The sequence below is a fragment of the Leopardus geoffroyi genome, chromosome D1, assembly GCF_018350155.1.
Source record: "Leopardus geoffroyi isolate Oge1 chromosome D1, O.geoffroyi_Oge1_pat1.0, whole genome shotgun sequence".
NCBI lineage: Eukaryota > Metazoa > Chordata > Mammalia > Carnivora > Felidae > Leopardus > Leopardus geoffroyi.
Window position 1 is genome coordinate 60,909,308 of NC_059329.1, and position 19,217 is coordinate 60,928,524.

Sequence of the window (19,217 nt, forward strand, 5' to 3'; positions counted from 1 at the left end):
AATGGGCATTACAGTAGGATGAGTCTTCTGTTTAGGAAAGACCACATTAGTTAGGTCTTCAGACATTCTTCTTTAGCCACTTCTACTTTTTTACTTCCTGTAGCTTTTCCCTAAACTGTAGTGACTCTAGAGAAATAAAACATTCTTTCTTAGGAAAGCCTTAGAGATGGGGGGGAAAAAGTAATCCGATCAACAACTGCAAATCAGTGTTTAACATATGTGCCAGGCAATATACTAGGCAGCATGGATATAGTAGTTTATGAGATAGAACTGGCTCTTGTCCTTATAGCTTGAAGTAGATTCAGAGGTCATATGTTTTCACTCATATGTGGATCTTGAGAAACTTAACAGAAGACCTGGGGGAGGGGAAGGGGGAAAATAGCTACAAACAGAGAGGGAGGCAGGCAAACCATTAGAGACTCCTAAATACAAAGAACAAACTGAGGGTAGATAGAGGGGTGGGGGAGAGGGGAAAATGGATGATGGGCATTGAGGAGGGCACTTGTGGGGATGAGCACTGGGTGTTGTATATAAGCAAATTTGACAACAAATTATATTAAAAAATAGATTCAGAGAATGAAAAATGAATAACAGTAATATGAAAATTATAATAGAAGATTTACAGAACTCTGTGGGAGCATGGCTTCTTTATTAAATCTGGCAAGGTTTGGGCATGGTCAAAGAAAGCTTCCCAGAGCATGTAACATCTGACAGGTACATGGGAATCAGGTAAAAATGAAGGGTATTTTCACCCTGAGGGAAAAGCAGAGGAGAAATTCCTGAGGCAAGAATGGGCTTGAAGAAATAATTTGTGCTCAATGCAGTTAGAGAACTCAAGATGGGAGTAACAAATGATTAGACTGTAGAAGTTTTATTGGTTTCAAAAAGTCATACCAAAGGGCTACCCTGGTGGCCTTCTTGCCACAAAGTAAAGCTCAAAAACATTTAAGCATCTGTGCTTTGTAAATACTTCTATCAGTGTTGGGATAAGCTAGGATATGGGTAAATACCAGTATATCACCACGAGCATTAAGAAGAATATTCTAGAGTGAGTTCATCTCATATTTGTATGAAGCCTCTGAGACCTCCAGACTCACTTTCAGGTAATTCCTTAGCTGTCATTCCAGCTCCTCCAATCTTTAGCCATGTAATTTGGGTAGACCCCTTCTATTCCCTCAGCCTGTGATCCTCCTCTGAAAAATAAATGAGAATTAAGTGTCCCTTGACCTGTGAGGACTAAATGCAGTATCATCCGGGAGTGGACTCTTGTAAGTGGGGCGACACTGTGCCTCTGTGATGGGTTTGCGCTACGCTTAATCAGAAGGCCGTTCTGAATTTGTTTGGCAGAGGAAGGCCAGCCAGTCACTCACACTCAGATATGCTGAGTCATTCCAATTTGCTCAAAACATTTGGAGAAGAGGTATAAGATAATAGGGATTTAAGAAGCCTTAAGATAACAGTGACTGAGAATAGTTAGAGGCTAGTGAAGATTCCTGGTCTCTGGGACAGGATGGGGGGTGGGTGGGAAAAGGGGAGGGGCACTTTGGTAAGCACCAACCAGGCTGAGGGAAGCCTGCAACCTTGGGCTTCACATGGGAGTGGGGGTGAGGCGAGCTTCGTCCCGGTAGAGCTGGGAGAAGCAGAATGTGAAAACCAAAACACAAAAAAAGAAACTTGGTTTTGGCAGGGATGGGTCTGAGTTGCCTATTGTCACAAGTCTAGCCAGGTCTCTTTCCTCTGACATGCTGAGACCCAGATGGGTGGGGGAGCCAGACAGCTGGGGAAGACCCAGCTGGAGAGCATAACTGCTTTCTACCTATTATACAGCAGACGTGGCCTGGATGTGTGGCCAGTGTGCCCTATTTTTTAATAGAATGTCCACAAACATCTTACTTTCCCCATTTTTCAATTAATTGGTAATTAGGATATGTACTCAATGACATAGTTTCGTGCTGTTGAAATAATTTTCCGGGCACAAGATGGAGCTCTCCTGCCCAGTGGTGCCACATCAGTAACACCAAACTTAAACAACTTTCAGTCCCTGTAAACACTGCACTTGACCATACATCCAGTGTATCCAGTCAGGCAGGCCCCAAACTCCAAGCCAACTCTGACTGCTTTCTCACCCCACACAAGGCTGCCTAGGTGACTGCAGACAAGATATTTTCTCAAGATATTTGTCTCTTCCTTATTCTTTGTTCTTTATTCTTCATCCTATGAAACGCTTCTGCTTTCCCACCTCCCCTCCCATATTGCAGTTCTCCAGGTGGAGACTCCACTTCGTGACGTGTTAAATAAAGTTTGTTTGTGTCCCCTACATGGTCTTCTTTAATCATTTTTAACACTGCAAAGAACAGTAACTCTACAACTCTTGCCTCATGACCTTGAAAAGTTTATACATCAACTCACGGGGGTGTCCACTCCTGGGGAGCCCTTAAGATCTTGGATTGATGAAAAACTGTTTTCCCAAACTAATCATTCTAATGCAAAAATGTGGCGGCTTCAAGAAGACACTCTGAATCTCATCTCTCATGTGACTTCTCACGGAGGAACACCACCCAGACGTTCACATAACAGACTTCACATTTGCCTTGCCTTTGGATCCTTCTCCCTTTTGTTTCATTTCCCCAATCTCTGTCTGCTTTGTAACCTTTCTTCTTATCATCCGATTTTCTGACATCCTCTCTACTGTCTGGCAACGTTATTTAGACCGAGCGATACCATCTGTTCTCATACATGGTGTGCAGTAGTAGATGCAAATTAATCACCAAATTCTCATTATATGGCTCAGTGCATAATAGTTCTATTTTCCCAAGCCATGAACTGAAATTCTAGACTTTCATACCAGTGAATACTGGCTCTGAATGGCTTTCTACCCAAATCCTCCAGCTTTTCCCCTTTTTACCAGCATCCCTTGCTGATAAAAATGGTGACCACCTTCCCCTACCCACACCACCCCAGCACCAGATCCACTATAGCTCTCTATCTGTGTGGGGTTTGAGATCCTGCAAATCTACAGTGCCTATAGCTCATAAAGAAGGGAATGAACAAAAAAGCTCTACTCTGCCTTTAGTTACAGAATTTGCACACTTAGTTCCTGATGGATAATAGGCCCACTTCTGGGAATACGCAGCAATTTAAAATAAAGTGTCTAATGTCAGATTCTGTAAAGTCTGCTTCTGCTTTAATCTGAGGCTGGTCTATTTGGAAAGTTTTTTTTTTTTTTTTTTTTTTTGTTCCGTTAGTCTACACCCATGGTCATTATAGTGCCTCCCCTCCTCAACCTGATTTAGGCTCTGGGTGGTGGGGTGGGGGGGTGGTGGTAAATACCTGGTGGCACTGACAGGGGTCAAGAGGAAGCTCATACAAATAGCTGAAGACAGCAACAAGGGAAATAGATAATCTATCCCAGAGTCCTGAATTATTCTAGAGCTATCTGCCTCTATTCCCACAGGTCTTTTGCTTTTTTCTTCCAAATTACATCTGCCTAGTAAGGAAGACAGATTTTGGCTTTTCCCTATTCCAAAAATCTGTAAGAAAAGATTATTTGGGAGCCCAGTTTTGAGGGGAGTCTTTGGGATATATTCTTATGCCTCATCACCTCTTGACTGACATATTGCTGCCTTTCTCTGTAAGTTTCATTAAACCAACTCTCTATACCCTACCCATGACCTGTTCCCTACGCTGAGCCTTCCAGGACAAGAAACACTGGAGCTTCTTATTGACCTGTTCATGAGTTTTTTGTTCATCGGTGCCATAGATGTGACCCTAGACCCCTAAGCCTGGCCAAAGTCTTGGCTTCAACACCTCCTCTTTAGATCATACCCAGAAGCCAAGCTTCAAGGAGCATTTCTTTCAGAAGGTCCTCCCCAAGGCCCATTTCTGCCTCCTCCCTTCTTTGTTCTCCCAGCTTTGGAGCTTTGGAACAGTGGTGCCCCAAGGTCTCAAGCTGTATCCTTGTTTGGGTTTAGCCTTGTCACCAGAAAGGTGATTAATTTTAAGCATCACATAGTAGTAGGGAAGAAAAGTTAGAGAGGATGGCCTTTTTGCTTTTTTTTTTTTTTTTTTTTTTTTTTGGAGAACTCCTAGGACTTTGCCTTTACAGTGAAACATATGTGGATAAAAGGACCAGAGCAGGACATTAAACTGCTCTATTAGGAAAATTCCCCCACCCTAACTCCCTTGGCCCAGGTGTTCAACTGGGACCATTGTGATCCCAGAACTCTGCTCTGTTTCATAGAACTCACCTCCATCAAAAAGAAACTGACTTCCCAGTCCTATATTTCTTATGAGCTCTTTCTCAGATCTCTCCATACCATCTCTGCAACGTAAGGAAGGACAGAAAGGGAAGAGAGAAACTTTTGGAGGTGTCAATCAAATGCAGCCATTTGAAGACTTTCTAAAAGATATTGTTATCCTAATGCCCTTTATATTAGTCTGCTATGGAAGGCCCCAGGATCATTGGGCCTAGAGAGAAAGTCAAGAAAGATTTCCTTTGATGGAGTTTAGATCCCTCTGAGTTGATTCCCGAGAGTACAGAGAAAGGATGCGTCGTGGCATAAAGAGTTGTGAACTTATTTATATTTTTGAGGGTGTTCCATGAGAATACAACTTAGATGCCCAAATATTGGAAGACATTACAGGGCATAATAACAGAGACATTCAGAGGACATGCAGATTCAGAAAAATAATCAGAAAAGCTGGGGTGCCTGGGTGGCTCAGTCGACTGAGCATCCAACTCTTGATTTCAACTCAGGTCATGATCTCACAGTTCAGGTTCGTAAGTTTGAGCCCCGTTTAGAGCCCTGTGCTGACAGCATGGAACCTGCTTAGGATTCTCGATCTCCCTCTCTCTCTGCCCCTCACTCCTCCCATGCACACATACTATCTCTCTCAAAATAAATAAATAAACATTAAAAAAATAGAAGAAGAACCAGCAAACCAACAGACACATAGAAACGTGGGTCACTTTAAGTTTTATTCATTTAATCAAAAACTTGTATTTTATTAAGGATTTTCCATGTGGCAGTTTCTATAATAGAGTAGGAAATAAGACCTATAATATCATTGTCCTCCTGGAGCACACTGTCTATAAACTATGAAAGGAGAGACACAAATGGTATACAGTCCAGATACACAGCTGAATTGAATGAAAATAAATGAATGAATGAATGAATGAACAAAGAAACAGTCCATTGAGCTGATCTGGTAGAGATTATTTATGAACCTGGAAGCTGCTCTAAAGGTCTGGTTTCATGTTTGTTTTTTCCATGCTACTCAGAAATCCCAGGAGTTCTGGAAAATTCTTACCTTCGTATGAGCAAGAGTAGGGGCAGGAGTCCGAGACCACTTTGAATGCCAGCATGACAAAGCCCAATGATAGTCTCCCTCTATGTGAAGGGAAGTGACTAGTAACTGGGTGGCACCTTGTATGATCCTAGCATTTCGTATTCAATCTTCTGTTCATAAGAACATCTTCTCTGATTCACTTTAAAACCTGTCACCTGAGTCATGTGTACTACTCTTCAGCTGGCCATAGGACCATGAACTCTTCCCCATGTCTAGACTGTGACCAAAATAAACTTTCATAGCTATTTGGAACCAGGAAAGGTCATTTTTCTTCTTGTCACAGGCATTGCCTCCCTCCTCCCCATTCATACATATGACCAACTATTTGTCAATTCAGGTATTTTTAACATTCCTTCAGTCTAGTCTTATCTGTGGTATATTGCCAAGCTGGAACTTTAATACCATTTTACTATTTGAAAATATATATCTCTATTCCCCTGTATCTAGAACTAGCTCATCACGATAATGGTCATCTGGGTTAGGAATTATCTCTGTGTTGTTATATTTTTACATATGTTTACATATATGTTATTGATAATAATAACATCTAATAAATAAATATTTATCAAACATTTAACTGGACAGACTTACATATAGGTTCCCTAGAGTTGCCATATTGGACTGAGGATTGGGTAAGTCTCATCATTTCACTTAGTGCAGTTTTCTAGAAATAGCAACTATTTCCATATTAGCAAAAAAAAAATAGATGAATGTTTGAGATTAGGAGTGTCATTGCTAAGTATATCAGAGCCAAGACACGCAGAACATTTGGAAAAACAATGGGCTTTGACTCAGAGACCAATAGTCTAGATCCAAGAATTGTGTGATCAGGTGTCTTATCCCCACTAAACAGGGTGGGTTACTTCTGAAAAGGATAAATCAGTTGGACACCTGAGACATGTGCTTAATCATGTACATATATTATGTCATTTGCTATCTAGCAATAAATGGGCTATGTGAAATGATATTCTGAATATCAGAGAGAAGTAGGTTTCCACTGACATGTCTTTCCCTAGTTGCTCCTAACAACAAAGCTGTCAGTTTGTCCAGGTTCCCCGAGTTATTCTTGGAGAGCAGTGAGTCAAATTTATGCTCTAGAATTAGGCAGAGAGAATAAACGAATTATACCACTCTGGATCTGCTTGGTTTTAATGCTATATATAACAGGGTTCATAAAAGGGGGGAAAAGGAAGTAGATGTAGCTCATTGTGATGTGGACCACACGAGGAGCATGTCTTCCAAACCTATGAATAAATGTTAGACCAACTACAATGACATAGAAGACCAGGATGCAGCAGATGTGAGAAATGCACGTATTGAGGGCCTTGGCCCTTTCTTCTCCAGAAGCAATGCCCATGACAGTCTTAAGGATCAAAAAGTAGGAGAAAAAGATGATAAGAAAGTCCAACAAGACCATTGCAAATACAACCACAACTGGATAGAGACGATTGAAGGTGATGTCAGCACAAGCTAACTTGATGACATCTTGGTGTAGACAGAAAGCATGAGAGAGTACATGGGATCGACAATAGGGAAACCAGTGAAGGCGGATAATTATTGGCATGATTGACAGACCAGCCCTTGTCAATACCCCCATCCCAATCTTCATTACCTTGGTGTTGGTAAGGATGGAAGTATATCTCAAGGGGTTGCGGATGGCAATGAAACGGTCATAGGCCATGGCAAGCAAAACACCAGACTCTACGATAGAAAGAGTGTGGATAAAGTAGGCCTGAGAGAAGCAGGCCTGATGGCCAATCTCTCTGTGATTCAACCATAGAACGCCCAGAACTGTGGGCATCGTGGTCAAAGTCACTCCAAGGTCTGTGGCTGCCAGCATAGCTAAGAAATAGTACATGGGCTCGTGAAGGTTATGATCATCCCTGATAAGAAAGAGAAGAGTGCCATTACCAAGCAGTATGGAGACGTAAACCCCTAATAATGGGATGGAGATCCAGTGGTGTGCCTTCTCCATGCCTGGGAAACCAGTAAGCAGAAACAGCGAAGTAGTGGTGTTGAGCCACATTGCAAGCCTTGCAAAGAAGAAAATACTCCCTTCAGGTAATGCAGTAGAGGCTCTTCTGTAGAAGTTGCCCTTGAGTGTGCTACCTGTTCATAAGATGTTTATCAGTCTTGACTTCCAGTGATAGCAAGGATGATAATTTAGTCATTATTTGGAGATTTCTAGGTATGGGAGAATAGAGCGTATAAGGAACTCTACGTATTATTCATTGCTACTGTACAACATACAGGAAATACAGCAATGTCGACAGAATAGACCTAGTTGCTGTCCTTATAAATTATATAACCGAGAAAATAAAGGCAAAATGCAAGAAGACATCAGTATATTTGAATAGTGCTATGATAGTGTTGGAACTTACAGTGTATTTTTCAATGTGCTCTTTATCTTCACTTCTGATATTTCTCAGAAAGTATGAAACCTGAAAGATCAGTAGAGAATTAATTCCAAGACGAGCAAGTATGAACATCAATAGCAAAACAAACAAATAAATAAATAATCAATCAATCAATCAGTCATTCAAATAGACTTAGTTGATTTGAGGGAATGATCAATACTCATTATGTCTGGAGGAAAAAACCTGCAGCTCTAGAGACTTTTGAAAAATGATATGATATCATATATCACATTTAACACAAAAATGATATGAGCAAATTATATGTGTTTATCTCCACAACACATAGACATCAAAATCCATGTTGCTTAGCATCATAATTCTTTGGTTATTGATGTGATGTGCCTCAAAGAATTCAAAATTTTATAGTGTAGATACAAAAATGAGCAATAAAAAGGGGATTTAATGACAAACATTTGAGAGCACTATTTGTTAACAGCACAGATTACTGTTAACATATCACCTGTCTGGAGGTACAAAGATAGAAATCCGTTATCTAGGCAAGTTCAAGAAGAAAATTTTTTACAAACTGTGGAGTGTGATGAGATTTAACAAAAGTGAGAAGGCTCTGTGACATTCAAATTTCAGGCATCACCTGGTATTCGTAGCCAAACTCTAGGAGTAAAAAAAAAAAAACATGCATTGGTGGCATCATTCAGAGAAAAGGAGAGCCACCTTGTCCTCTGGTTGGTAGGGACTGTGTATCTCACATGCTTTGAAAAGAACATCTTGGTGTGAATTTGATATATGAATCCTAGGACATCTTTTTGCCCATGAAAAAGGTGTATAAGATTATTGAGTTTTTACCTCCAGAAGCATTTGTTATTCCAGCTCTGCTACTTTGTAACAATAATAATAATGGGAAAGTTATTTAATTTTGGGCTGTGGTTTCATGATCTTTAAATGGTACTGGCGGGGCGCCTGGGTGGCTCAGTCGGTTAAGCGTCCGACTTCAGCTCAGGTCATGATCTCGCGGTCCGTGAGTTCAAGCCCCGCATTGGGCTCTGTGCTGACCACTCAGAGCCTGGAGCCTGTTTTGGATTCTGTCTCTCTCTCTCTCTCTCTCTGACCCTCCCCCGTTCATGCTCTGTCTCTCTCTGTTTCAAAAATAAATAAATGTTAAAAAAAATTAAATGGTACTGGCAATTTCTGTCTTGCCCAGTGATGCTCTTGACACAGGTTGTGAAAATGGAATGGGATTGCCAGTGAGAAAGTGCTTTGCAAGGGGTAAATTGTTCTTCACTTTTGAAGTTCTGGTGTTATTATTATGGAGAAGAGCCTCTTCACTCTCTTCCTGGTGGCTACGCACCATGATTATCCACTCACTCTGATTATCCACTTATTCTGAGACGTGTCAAGTTTTCTTAACAAGCCTGGGGAACCAATATAAGATGATTGGGGTTTTGAGGAGGCTGGGTATGGCTGTATCTGAAAATACTAAACTAGAGTTCACTTGAATAGTAGATAAAAGATGGTGTTTGGGGTGGAGAGAGAGAGGAGAGAAGGAGGGTGGTGAGTGAGGGTGGGGACTTCTGCAAGCTGCGAAAGCCTGGAGCCCAGGGACTGGAGTAGGTTGAGGGAAAAGCAACTCTGTCTTCATAGGGGTAGGAGGAGGAATAGCTGACTGCTGCCTGTGAGTGAAAGGCTTGGACAATACTCAGCTTATGTGGCATTAAAGAAGCAGGAGTGGGGGCACCAGACAGGGGAGATAGCTTCAAAAAGGGAATGTAAGGAATAAATCATTGCTGAGTTTCCGTTATGTATCAAGACACTAGGACACTACATGTGCCTCATTTTGGGGGGAGTGGGAGAATAGAATCTTTATAGCAGTCTTTTTCCCCAGTCTACAGTCATATTGGTTATGTGTCCAAGGTGATACAGTCAGCCAGTGGCACAGTCCTGTTTATGCACTGTGGATTAATTAGAAAGACTCTAGGAATGGTGAAATATATGTAGTAATTTCGGGTACAACCAAGCTTACTGCCTCTCTACTATGTATTCATACTGAAAATCTGAACATTTTTAATTTGCTCAGAGTTATTTTTGTTGGACACGAGGTTATCTGTAAATGTTGGGGGGTTAAAAATCTCAGACTTTTGCCTCATCCCTGCAGCCACCTATCATCTCCCAGAATCTTAGAGTGGACCTGGGTTTTCCTTGATGAGAAGCTAATTCCCAAAGTCTCAAACCCTGATACATGAACTGTGGGCTCTGTACAGACACCCCAGAGATCCTGCTCAGATTTTTATCTTTCACATGCTCCCTCAATTTCCCTTAGACTCTTTTCCTCCCCTTTTCCTGACACTTCCTCTATCATAAATGCTTAATCTCTCCTCCTTTTTTTAAAATCTCCTAACCTTTCTCTGTTACCATTCTTTCTGAATAGTTCACATTTATAATCCATTCTTCTATTTATTCTATCTGCAGGGCTCCGTTCTCAATACATACTTCTTAGCAGAATGCCTTGCACATGATTTGTTTTCTTTTCTAGTCACTGAATGATTGGTTTGCTGACACAAACAAATTGATTTTCTGACCATCTTACATGCCTGATTTTGAGCAGGGTATCAAATCATCAAAGCATGTGGATTTCTTGGTACGCCCTCCTAAGTGGTTGATTGATTCTGAATACATCGTTGTGTATCCCCAGCGAGATGACCTGAGGGTTGTTTGTTATAAGGGATATGGAGAGAAAAAACTGTACCCTATCCTCAATTGAATGCCTATTGCACTGGACTTTTCCAGGTGCTGAAGATACACAGCTATGCAAACAGCCGTCTCTAATCTAACGGCACACACTGCCCACACTCCATCCAAGATTAACTTTGACTTGGCTTAACAGTCTTGCATGGTAGGGACTATTCTCCAGGAAGTGTCTGAAGCTCTTATAATTACAAAGCTACCCTTTCTCACACTTTTCAAGAGATTCTAACCCCATCAGTTTTCTGGATTTCTAGGGGAAAAGTCCATGCAGAAAATCACAGGGTTAGAACAGAGGCCAGAGAGGCTACAGGTGCAGGCATGGGGAGAACAAGAATTAGAAATGTCTAATTTATCCCCAAGCTTACACCTACCATTTGGTTTGTTCCCATAAGTCGTCTTTGCCTCGTGTGTTCCATAATCTGTCTGGATTCTTGGCCTTCTTCGATACATCTGAGGAGGTAATCCTTAAAGAAATCAGATTTTATAGATGTTGGAGAGGCTTAAAGACCCGCGTCTCTTCTCCACATACCCTTGACAGAGAATACTATCAGGTTCTCTTTGCCAAGAAATCAGCTCCCTATTTCCCGTCCTCTCTACTTTGATACCTGCAGTGAGATATCGGAGAGAAAATTCATTACATACCCTCACTGACCTGAATTTTTTTCTTTCATTCTTCATTCCATAGGCATGAATCTGCAACCCTGAGCCTTATTAAGGATTTAGTCATAATGCCATTCTTTTCATGGTCTGCACAAAATTCTGGCAGGTAGGAACATTGACTTCAGAAGCTTGTCTTCAGGGTCCATTCCTGATTTAGGTCACTCATTGTTCCTCCCTCTCTGCACCCCTCCTTCCCTTTGTGCCTCCCTTTTTTCATCTTTTTTATCTTTATTTGAATCCTTGACGTGGGGGATCTGGGGGTTTGAACAGCAGTCCCTAAGGTCTCTATGTCCTGGCTTTTACTTAAGCTCTGTTGCTAGGAGAGTGATTGGTTGTTTATACGTGTAGGCATATGGAAGGACAAGCAGACCAGCTAGGAATGCGGACTGAAACAGAGTTCTTGAGAAAGCATTTTCCCCACTTGTATGTGGGAACTCCCAACCCTTCTCCCTGAAATGAGGAATGAGTTCAAACTAGAGGAGAGCAGGACGTCACTTTGGTGAAGTGAGAGTTCTTCTCATCTTGTCGCCTTTCCCCTAATCTTGATGTCTGGCCCAGAGCCCCATCTCAGAGAAGAGAGCTGCCCTCTCCAGTCCCCGATTTCCTCTTTTCCCTCCATCTACATCCTCCATAAGGATGTTCCCCATAAGAAGACAAAACAAGGATGGGAGTCACTTGTAATCAAATTATGAGTTCAGATATGGAGGACAGGAACCATAATGCCAATTTTCTGGAAGCCAAAAGTCTTAATGTCTTTTCTCATGCAAAAAGTGGCAATACAGTATACATGCGATTAAAAGCATGAATGCCGGGGCACCTGGGTGGCTCAGTTGGTTTAGTGCCTAATTCTTGATCTGGGCTCAGGTCATGATCTTGCAGTCATGGGATCAAGCCCCATGTTGAGTTCTGTGCTGACAGCATGGATTCTCTCCCTCTGCCTCTGCTGCTCTCTCTCTCTCTCAAAATAAATAAATATATATTTTAAAACATCTTGAATGCTGGAACTTGAGCACTTGGTTTACACTGTGACTCTGACTCTTGCTGTGCTGCTTTGACACTTTGAGAAATTAACCGCAGTGCACCTTATGTTCCATATCTCTAAAATGCATGTAATGATAATCACCATTGCATAAAGTTATTGTGAGGTCTAAATATAAATCACTTAGAATAGTACTTGACATATAATAAGCACTCAGTCAACGTCAGCTATTACTACCTCTGTCATAATTACACTTATTTTAATTGTTTATATTTTGGATTAGATTCCCCCACTGAACAGTGAATTATTTGAGAAGTAAATTTCATCTTTGCAATTTAATGGTACATCGGTATCCAAGTGATTATACTATAGAATCAATGTCATATTCCCCAGTTTCTGCTACTGGAGGTAGATGATGTCACAGGCAATTTAATGATGTGTCCCTGATGAAGAGTAATTCTCATTTCCAAATTAAAACCACAAACTCAACACACACCATTCTACTTAGAAAAAAGTTTTAAAAAATTTACTGTGTTAGATTTTAGTCATAGATGTATATATAGAGGATATACAGATAAACGCACAGATGTATTCTTTTTTTTATTAAGCAAATTATGAGATTCAATTTAATTTAATTACAGACTAACTTACATTTATTTGATCATGTAATTATTGCTACAATGAAAACAGTATTGGGGAAAATGTATAAACCTAAATAGACAATCAGAAAATAATTCAATGAGCATTTGTTTTAGTAAAAAACTTATTGAAGTAAATTTGCATCAAGAAATATAGCTGAAGTATAAAGGTCTAACTCAATGAATTCGTTGCAAAGTAAATTCACCATGGTAATTACCACCCATAACGAGAAACACACCTTTACCAGCACAGCAAAGCCCCTTTGGTGCCCTTATGCAGTCCAGCTACTTGATTATTTTACCCAGTTGTAACCTTTATGTAAGTGGAATCATACTCTGTGTGCTCCTTGTGTTTGGCATCTATGCTCCTCATTAGGTTTGTGAGAAATATCCATGTGTTTGCATGGAGCAGTAGAATGTTCATTTTTATTTCTGTATAGCACCTCATTGTATGTATATAGCCCATATTTATTTTTCTACTCTTAATAGTAAAATAGAATAGTGATAGCTTGGCTATTGCAGATACACTACCCTGATCATTCTGGTACATGTTCAATTGATCGTTGTGCACACGTACATATGAATTTCTGTTAGACTAATTAGGGATACGTCTTTGGAAAGACTATGTTCACCAATGGTAATAGATTCTGTCAGGTATTTTCTGAAGCGATTACATAATTTTATATTCCACTAGCAGTTCATGAGTCTCAACTGGTTCACATCTTTAATCACACTGGGTATTTTCAGGGTTTTTGTAAGTCAGTCTACTGAGTGTATTGTGGTATCTCACTGTGGCTTTAATTCGCACTTCCCTGAGGACCAATAATGTCCACGCATTTTTATATATTTATTGGTCAGTTGCCTCTTGTGAAGGACCTGTTTTAGTCTTTTGCCCGTTCTAAAAAGAAGGCTATCATTTTCTTATTGATTTTCAGGTGTTATTTATAAATTACTGATATAAGTCTTGTATCAAATATAAGTATGGCAAATATCTCTGCTACTCTACAGCTCGTTTTTAAAATTCTCTTTATTATAATTTTTTCACAAAATAAGTTATTTTTAATGCAGATTTATTTATGGTTCTTATTTGTGTGTAATACGTAAGAAGATTTAAATCCCAAATTGGTGAATAAAAATCCCTCTGTTGTTTTACAATAGCTTTGTTTTAATTTTACCACAAACTGAATTTTTTCTATGGTATAAAGTTGGGATCAAGAACCATTTGGTGTCCATATTAATTTTGTGCCTTTGTTTTGGCCACATTCTGTTCTGATCCCAGAAAGACCTGTAGTTTGAGGTACCCTCTTGCACCCTTTCACAGTCACAGCGTGGTCTTGTCGACAGAAAAGCATGATTATCACCTCCAGTAGCTCTCTATCCAGAACACTTACATTCTTGTGGGGCAGTGAAATTTATACTTTCACAGATTGTCAAGACACCTGAAGGCTGAGTATGTTCCTGTCACGGGGTGGGTTCTCCAGAAGCAGATACAAAGCTGAGTTGGGGGTGAAGGTTGGTTATTAGAGGTTAGGCTTTGGAAAGAAAGGAAGAGACAGAATTTGTCGGAGGAAGAAATGGAACTGAGGTATGGGCTGACAAAGTGTCAGCCAACATAGCAAGAAACTGTGGAGCAAGTATTTATTACCCAACAGTATTACCTCGTGTGGGGGTTGAAATGGCCAGGCTTTTAAGACCTCTCTTCACTTTGTCACCTAAGAAATAAGGTCATGACCTTTGGCAAAATGGCACCCTGAAGCTGAGAGACCCTGTAGAAGCTGAAAGTTGGAGACTGTCTGGTGACCCCTCTCCCAGGGCTGGGCAGCAAGTCTTTCCTTGAAGGGGAATCTAGCCTGCAGAGCAACATGTCTACAACAGCTTCCTTATTGATACCCTATATTTGGAGGTCATTTCCCAAAAATTTTCAGATTTATACCTCCTAGTCTAATCACTGTTTCCACCACTCCCAGAGCAATGGACAGTTGGAGCATATTATCCAGGTATTGAAGGAATATCTCCAGGGGTCCACCAGCTCCCAGCAGCACGTGTGGGTTCTTAAGTTTCACAGGAGTATATACGTAGAGTGTTTCATTGCAAGTTCAACATTAAAACAAACAAAACACACCTTATATTTAAGGGTGAGTATTTGTTTTCTTATCTTTTTATTTTTAAATACTTATTAACTCATAAGAAGTTGCAAAAATATATATCGGGAGATCCTGTGGAAGTTTTACCCAGTTTTCTCCAATAAAAACGTCTAGCATAAATATAGTATAATGTCAAAAACCACAGATCCACAGTGGTATGATCCACAGAGATTATTTAAATATGCACTTATTTTTATATACACTCAACTTTTATGTACGTGCATACAGTTTTATGCAACTGTGTCACACTGCAGATTCTTATAAATACCACCACAGCCAACATACAAAACTGACTCATCTGTATGAGGCTACCTAATGCTACTCCTTTATAGACATACTCACTTCTCTTCCTTCCCCCCTCCCCTTGTTCTTAACCTTGGCCAGCTACTAATCTGTGTTCTGTATCTAAAATTTTGTTGTTTCAAGAAAATTACATAAATAGACTCAATTGGCTTTCTTGCTTCCCTCCCTCTCTCCGTCCTCCCTCCCTTTTTCTCTCTCCGCTCCTTCCTTCCTTCCTTCCCTTTCTCTCTCTCCCTCTTCCTCTATTTCTTTCTTTCTTTCTTTCTTTCTTTCTTTCTTTCTTTCTTTCTTTCTTCCTTCCTTCCTTCCTTTCTTTCTTTCTTTCTTTCTTTCTTTCTTTCTTTCTTTCTTTCTTTCTTTCCCTCTTTCTTTCTTTCTTTCTTTCTTTCTTTCTTTCTTTCTCCTTCTTTCTCTCTCTCTCTCTTTCCTTTTTTCTTTCTTTCCTTTTCCTCAGCAAAATTCTCTTAAAAGTATCCACTGGTTGCATGTATTAATAGTTTGTTTCCTTTCTTTGCTGAGCAGCAATTCATTGTATGGATTTGTCAGTTTAAGTATTCTGTGACTGGAGAGCATTTAGGTTATTTGCAGTTTTTAGCAATTATTTTTAAAAAGCTGCTATAAACATTTGTGCACAAGTTTTGGGGTTGGTGTATGTTTTTATTTTTTCTGAGATGAATACACAAAAGTACAACTGCTAGACCATAAGGTAAGTCATAGTTAGTTTTACAAGAAACTGCTAAGTGTTTGCCAGAGTGGCCATACCACTTTCTACTCCCACCAGCAGTGTCTGAATGCTCCAAATCCTCTGTATCTTTGACAGCATTTGGTGCCATTTTTCATGTAAGCCATTCTGAAATGCTGTAGTAATATCTGATTGCGGTTCTGCTTTGCATTTTACTAATAATTAATGATGTCAGCATCTTTTCATGAATTTATATGCCATTTATGCATTCCCTTCAGTGAGATGCTTGTTCATGTCTTCTGCTTATTTTCTGATTTTACTGTTAGATTTTTCTATATTGTGAAGTTTTGAGAGTTCTTAAAACATTCCATATACTAGGTCTTTGTCAGATATGTTGTTTGTAAATATTTTCTCGAAGTTTGTAGCTCATCTTTCCATTCTCTTAACAGAGTCTTTCCATGTCAAACATAACTCTTCACTTTGCCCTAGGCCCCAAAGATTTGCCTTGTATTTTTCTAAAAGTTTTAGAGTATCATATTTTACACTTAAATTTATGGTCCATATTAATTTTGAGTTAATTCTGTAAAAAGTGGGAGTATTTCTCCCTCCATCCCCCTCCCCAGAGATGGCTAATTACTCCAACACTATTTTTAGATGAAGCTATCATTATTCCATTGAATTACTTTTGTAAGTTTGTCAGAAACCAATTCAAAAATGCCATTGGAGGGGTGCTTGGGTGGCTCAGTCGGTTGAGCATCTGAATCTTGATTTCAACTCAGGTCATGATCCTACGGTCTTGGGATCAAGCCCTGCATCAGGCTCTTCATTGAGCGTGGAACCTGCTTGAGATTCTCGCTCTCTCTCTCTCTCTCTCTCTCTTGCTCTCTTGCTCTCTCCCCCTCTCCCTCCCTCCCTCTGCCTCTCTCCCCTGCTGTGTTCTCTCTCTCTCTAAAAAAGAAAAAAACAAATGCCATTGGAATTTTGATGCCTTTGGGCAGTATGGACATTTTAAAAATATTAATTATTCCTACCCATGAACATGAAATATCCTTCCATTTATTTGTATCTTATTCAATTTATTTCATCAATGCCTTATAAATTTCAGTGTACAAATCTTTTACTTCCATGGTTAACTTTATTCCTAAGCATTTCATGGTTTCGGATGCTATTGTAAATGGTATTTTTTTTCTCTCTTGGATTTTTTTCAGATAGTTCATTGTTAGTATGGAGAAATGAAACTCAGTTTATTATGTTGATTTTGTACCCTGAAACCTGATTGAATTTGCTTATTATTTCTAATAGTTTTTGTAATGGAGTATTTAGGATTTTCTCTATATAAGATCATATCATCTGCAAACAGAGATAATTTTATTTTTATCTTTCTAATTTGGATGACTTTTAAACACTTTTCTTGCCTAACTGCTCATGTGGCACCACTAAAATTCCCAGATAACCAAAGAAATCTTGAGAAAGAAGAATAAAACCTAAAGCATCACACTTTATGATTTCAAACTTTATTACAAAGCTAGGGCAATCAAAAAAGTTTTACGGGCATGAAGACAGACATATAGACCAATAGAACAGAATCAACAGCCCAGAAATAAACTCACACATATATGGCCAACTAGTATTTGACAAGAAAGGCAAGAATATTCAATGGAGAGAGTGGAAAGTCTCTTCAAGAAGTGGTGATGGGACTACTTGATAATCACATGCAAAATAATGAAGTTAAATCCCCATCTTACACACTCACACAAAGTAACTCAAAATGAATTTGACTTAAATGTAAGACCTAAAAGCATAAAACTGCTAAAAGAAAACATGGGAGAAAAGCTCCATGACATTGTTCTCAGTGACAATATTTTGGATATGACACCAAAAGATCAAGTAACAAAAGCAAAATTAAACAAGTGAGATGAGACTACATCAAACTAAAAAGCTTCTGTACAGCAAAACAAAACGAAAAACAACCAACAGAATGAAAAGGCAACTTATGGAATGGGAGAAAATACCTGCAAACCATACATCTGATAAGAGCTTAATATCTAAAATATTTTAGGAACTCATACAACTCAGTTGCAAACAAAGCAAAAAAAAGCAAACAGTTTTTTGCAAAGCCAAACAACACAAAAAACCAAACAGTTCAATTAATAAGTGAGCAGAAGACCTACATAGACATTTTCCCAAAGAAGACATATAAATGGCCAACAGGTACATGAAAATATGCCCAGCATCCCTCATCATCTGGGCAATTCAAATGAAAACCACAATGAGATATCTCCCTACACCTGTTAGAATGGCTTTTGTCAAGAAGGCAAGAGATAACAAATGTTGGTAAGGATGTGGAGAAAAGGAAACCCTTGTGTGCTGTTGATGGAAATGTCAATTGGTACAGCCACTATGGAAAACACAATGGACGTTACTTTAAAAAAATTAAAAATAGACCTAACATATTATCCAGCATTTAACTTCTGGGTATATAGCTGAAGGAAATGAAATCACTATCTCAAGAGATATCTATACCTCCAAGTTCATTGTAACATTATATGCAGTAACCAAGACATGGAAACAACCAAAGTGACTATCAACAGATGAATGGATAAAGAAAAAAATATATATCAGGTTTTATTTTTTTTAAGTTAATTAATTAATTAATTAATTAATTAATTTTGAAAGAGATAGCATGTTCAGGGGAGGGGCAAGAGAGAGAGGGAGAGAGAGAGAATGCAAAGCAGGCTCCATACTGTTGGTGTAGAGCCTGACGTGGGGTTCCAACCCACGAACCATGAGATCATTATCTGAGCTGAAATCAAGAGTCAGTTGCTTAACAGCTACTGTATACACATACATTTATGTGTATACATACACATATAATGGAATATTATTTAGTCATTAAAAGATATCCTGGCAACATGGATAAACTTTGAAGGCATTCTGCTAAGTGAAATTATGATAAGGTCAAATAGAGAAAGAAAAATATGGATGATCTCACTTATATGTGGAATCTAAAAAAATCAAACTCAGAAAAAGAGTAAAATGGTGGTTGATAGGGGCTGGGAGTTGAGGGTCAGGAATGAGCTGATGTTGACCACAAGGACCTAACTTGCAGTTTTAAGATGAGTAAATTTGGGGGATCAATGCACAGCACAGTGACTATAGTTAACAATACTGTATTATGTACTTGAAAGTTGCTGATAGAGTAATCTTAAATGTTCCCATCTCACACACACACACACACACACACACACACACACACACAAGTGGTAATTATGTGAGGTGATGGAGGTGTTTATTACCATTATTGTGTTAATCATTGTACAATATATATGAATATAATTTATCACA

General features: G+C 39.3%; 1 protein-coding gene across 1 annotated transcript; it reads right to left on the reverse strand.

Moving 5' to 3' along the window:
- Positions 1-6,436: 6,436 nt before the first annotated feature.
- Positions 6,437-7,375, reverse strand: LOC123602444 (olfactory receptor 51B6-like). The gene has a single exon (XM_045486933.1). The coding sequence runs from the start codon at positions 7,373-7,375 to the stop codon at positions 6,437-6,439; it is 939 nt and encodes a 312-aa protein (XP_045342889.1).
- Positions 7,376-19,217: the final 11,842 nt, after the last annotated feature.

What these genes read in the sequence shown, in the direction of transcription:
- LOC123602444 (XM_045486933.1), bottom strand. Translation starts at nt 7,375, where the DNA reads ATGTGGCTCAACACCACTACTTCGCTGTTTCTGCTTACTGGTTTCCCA.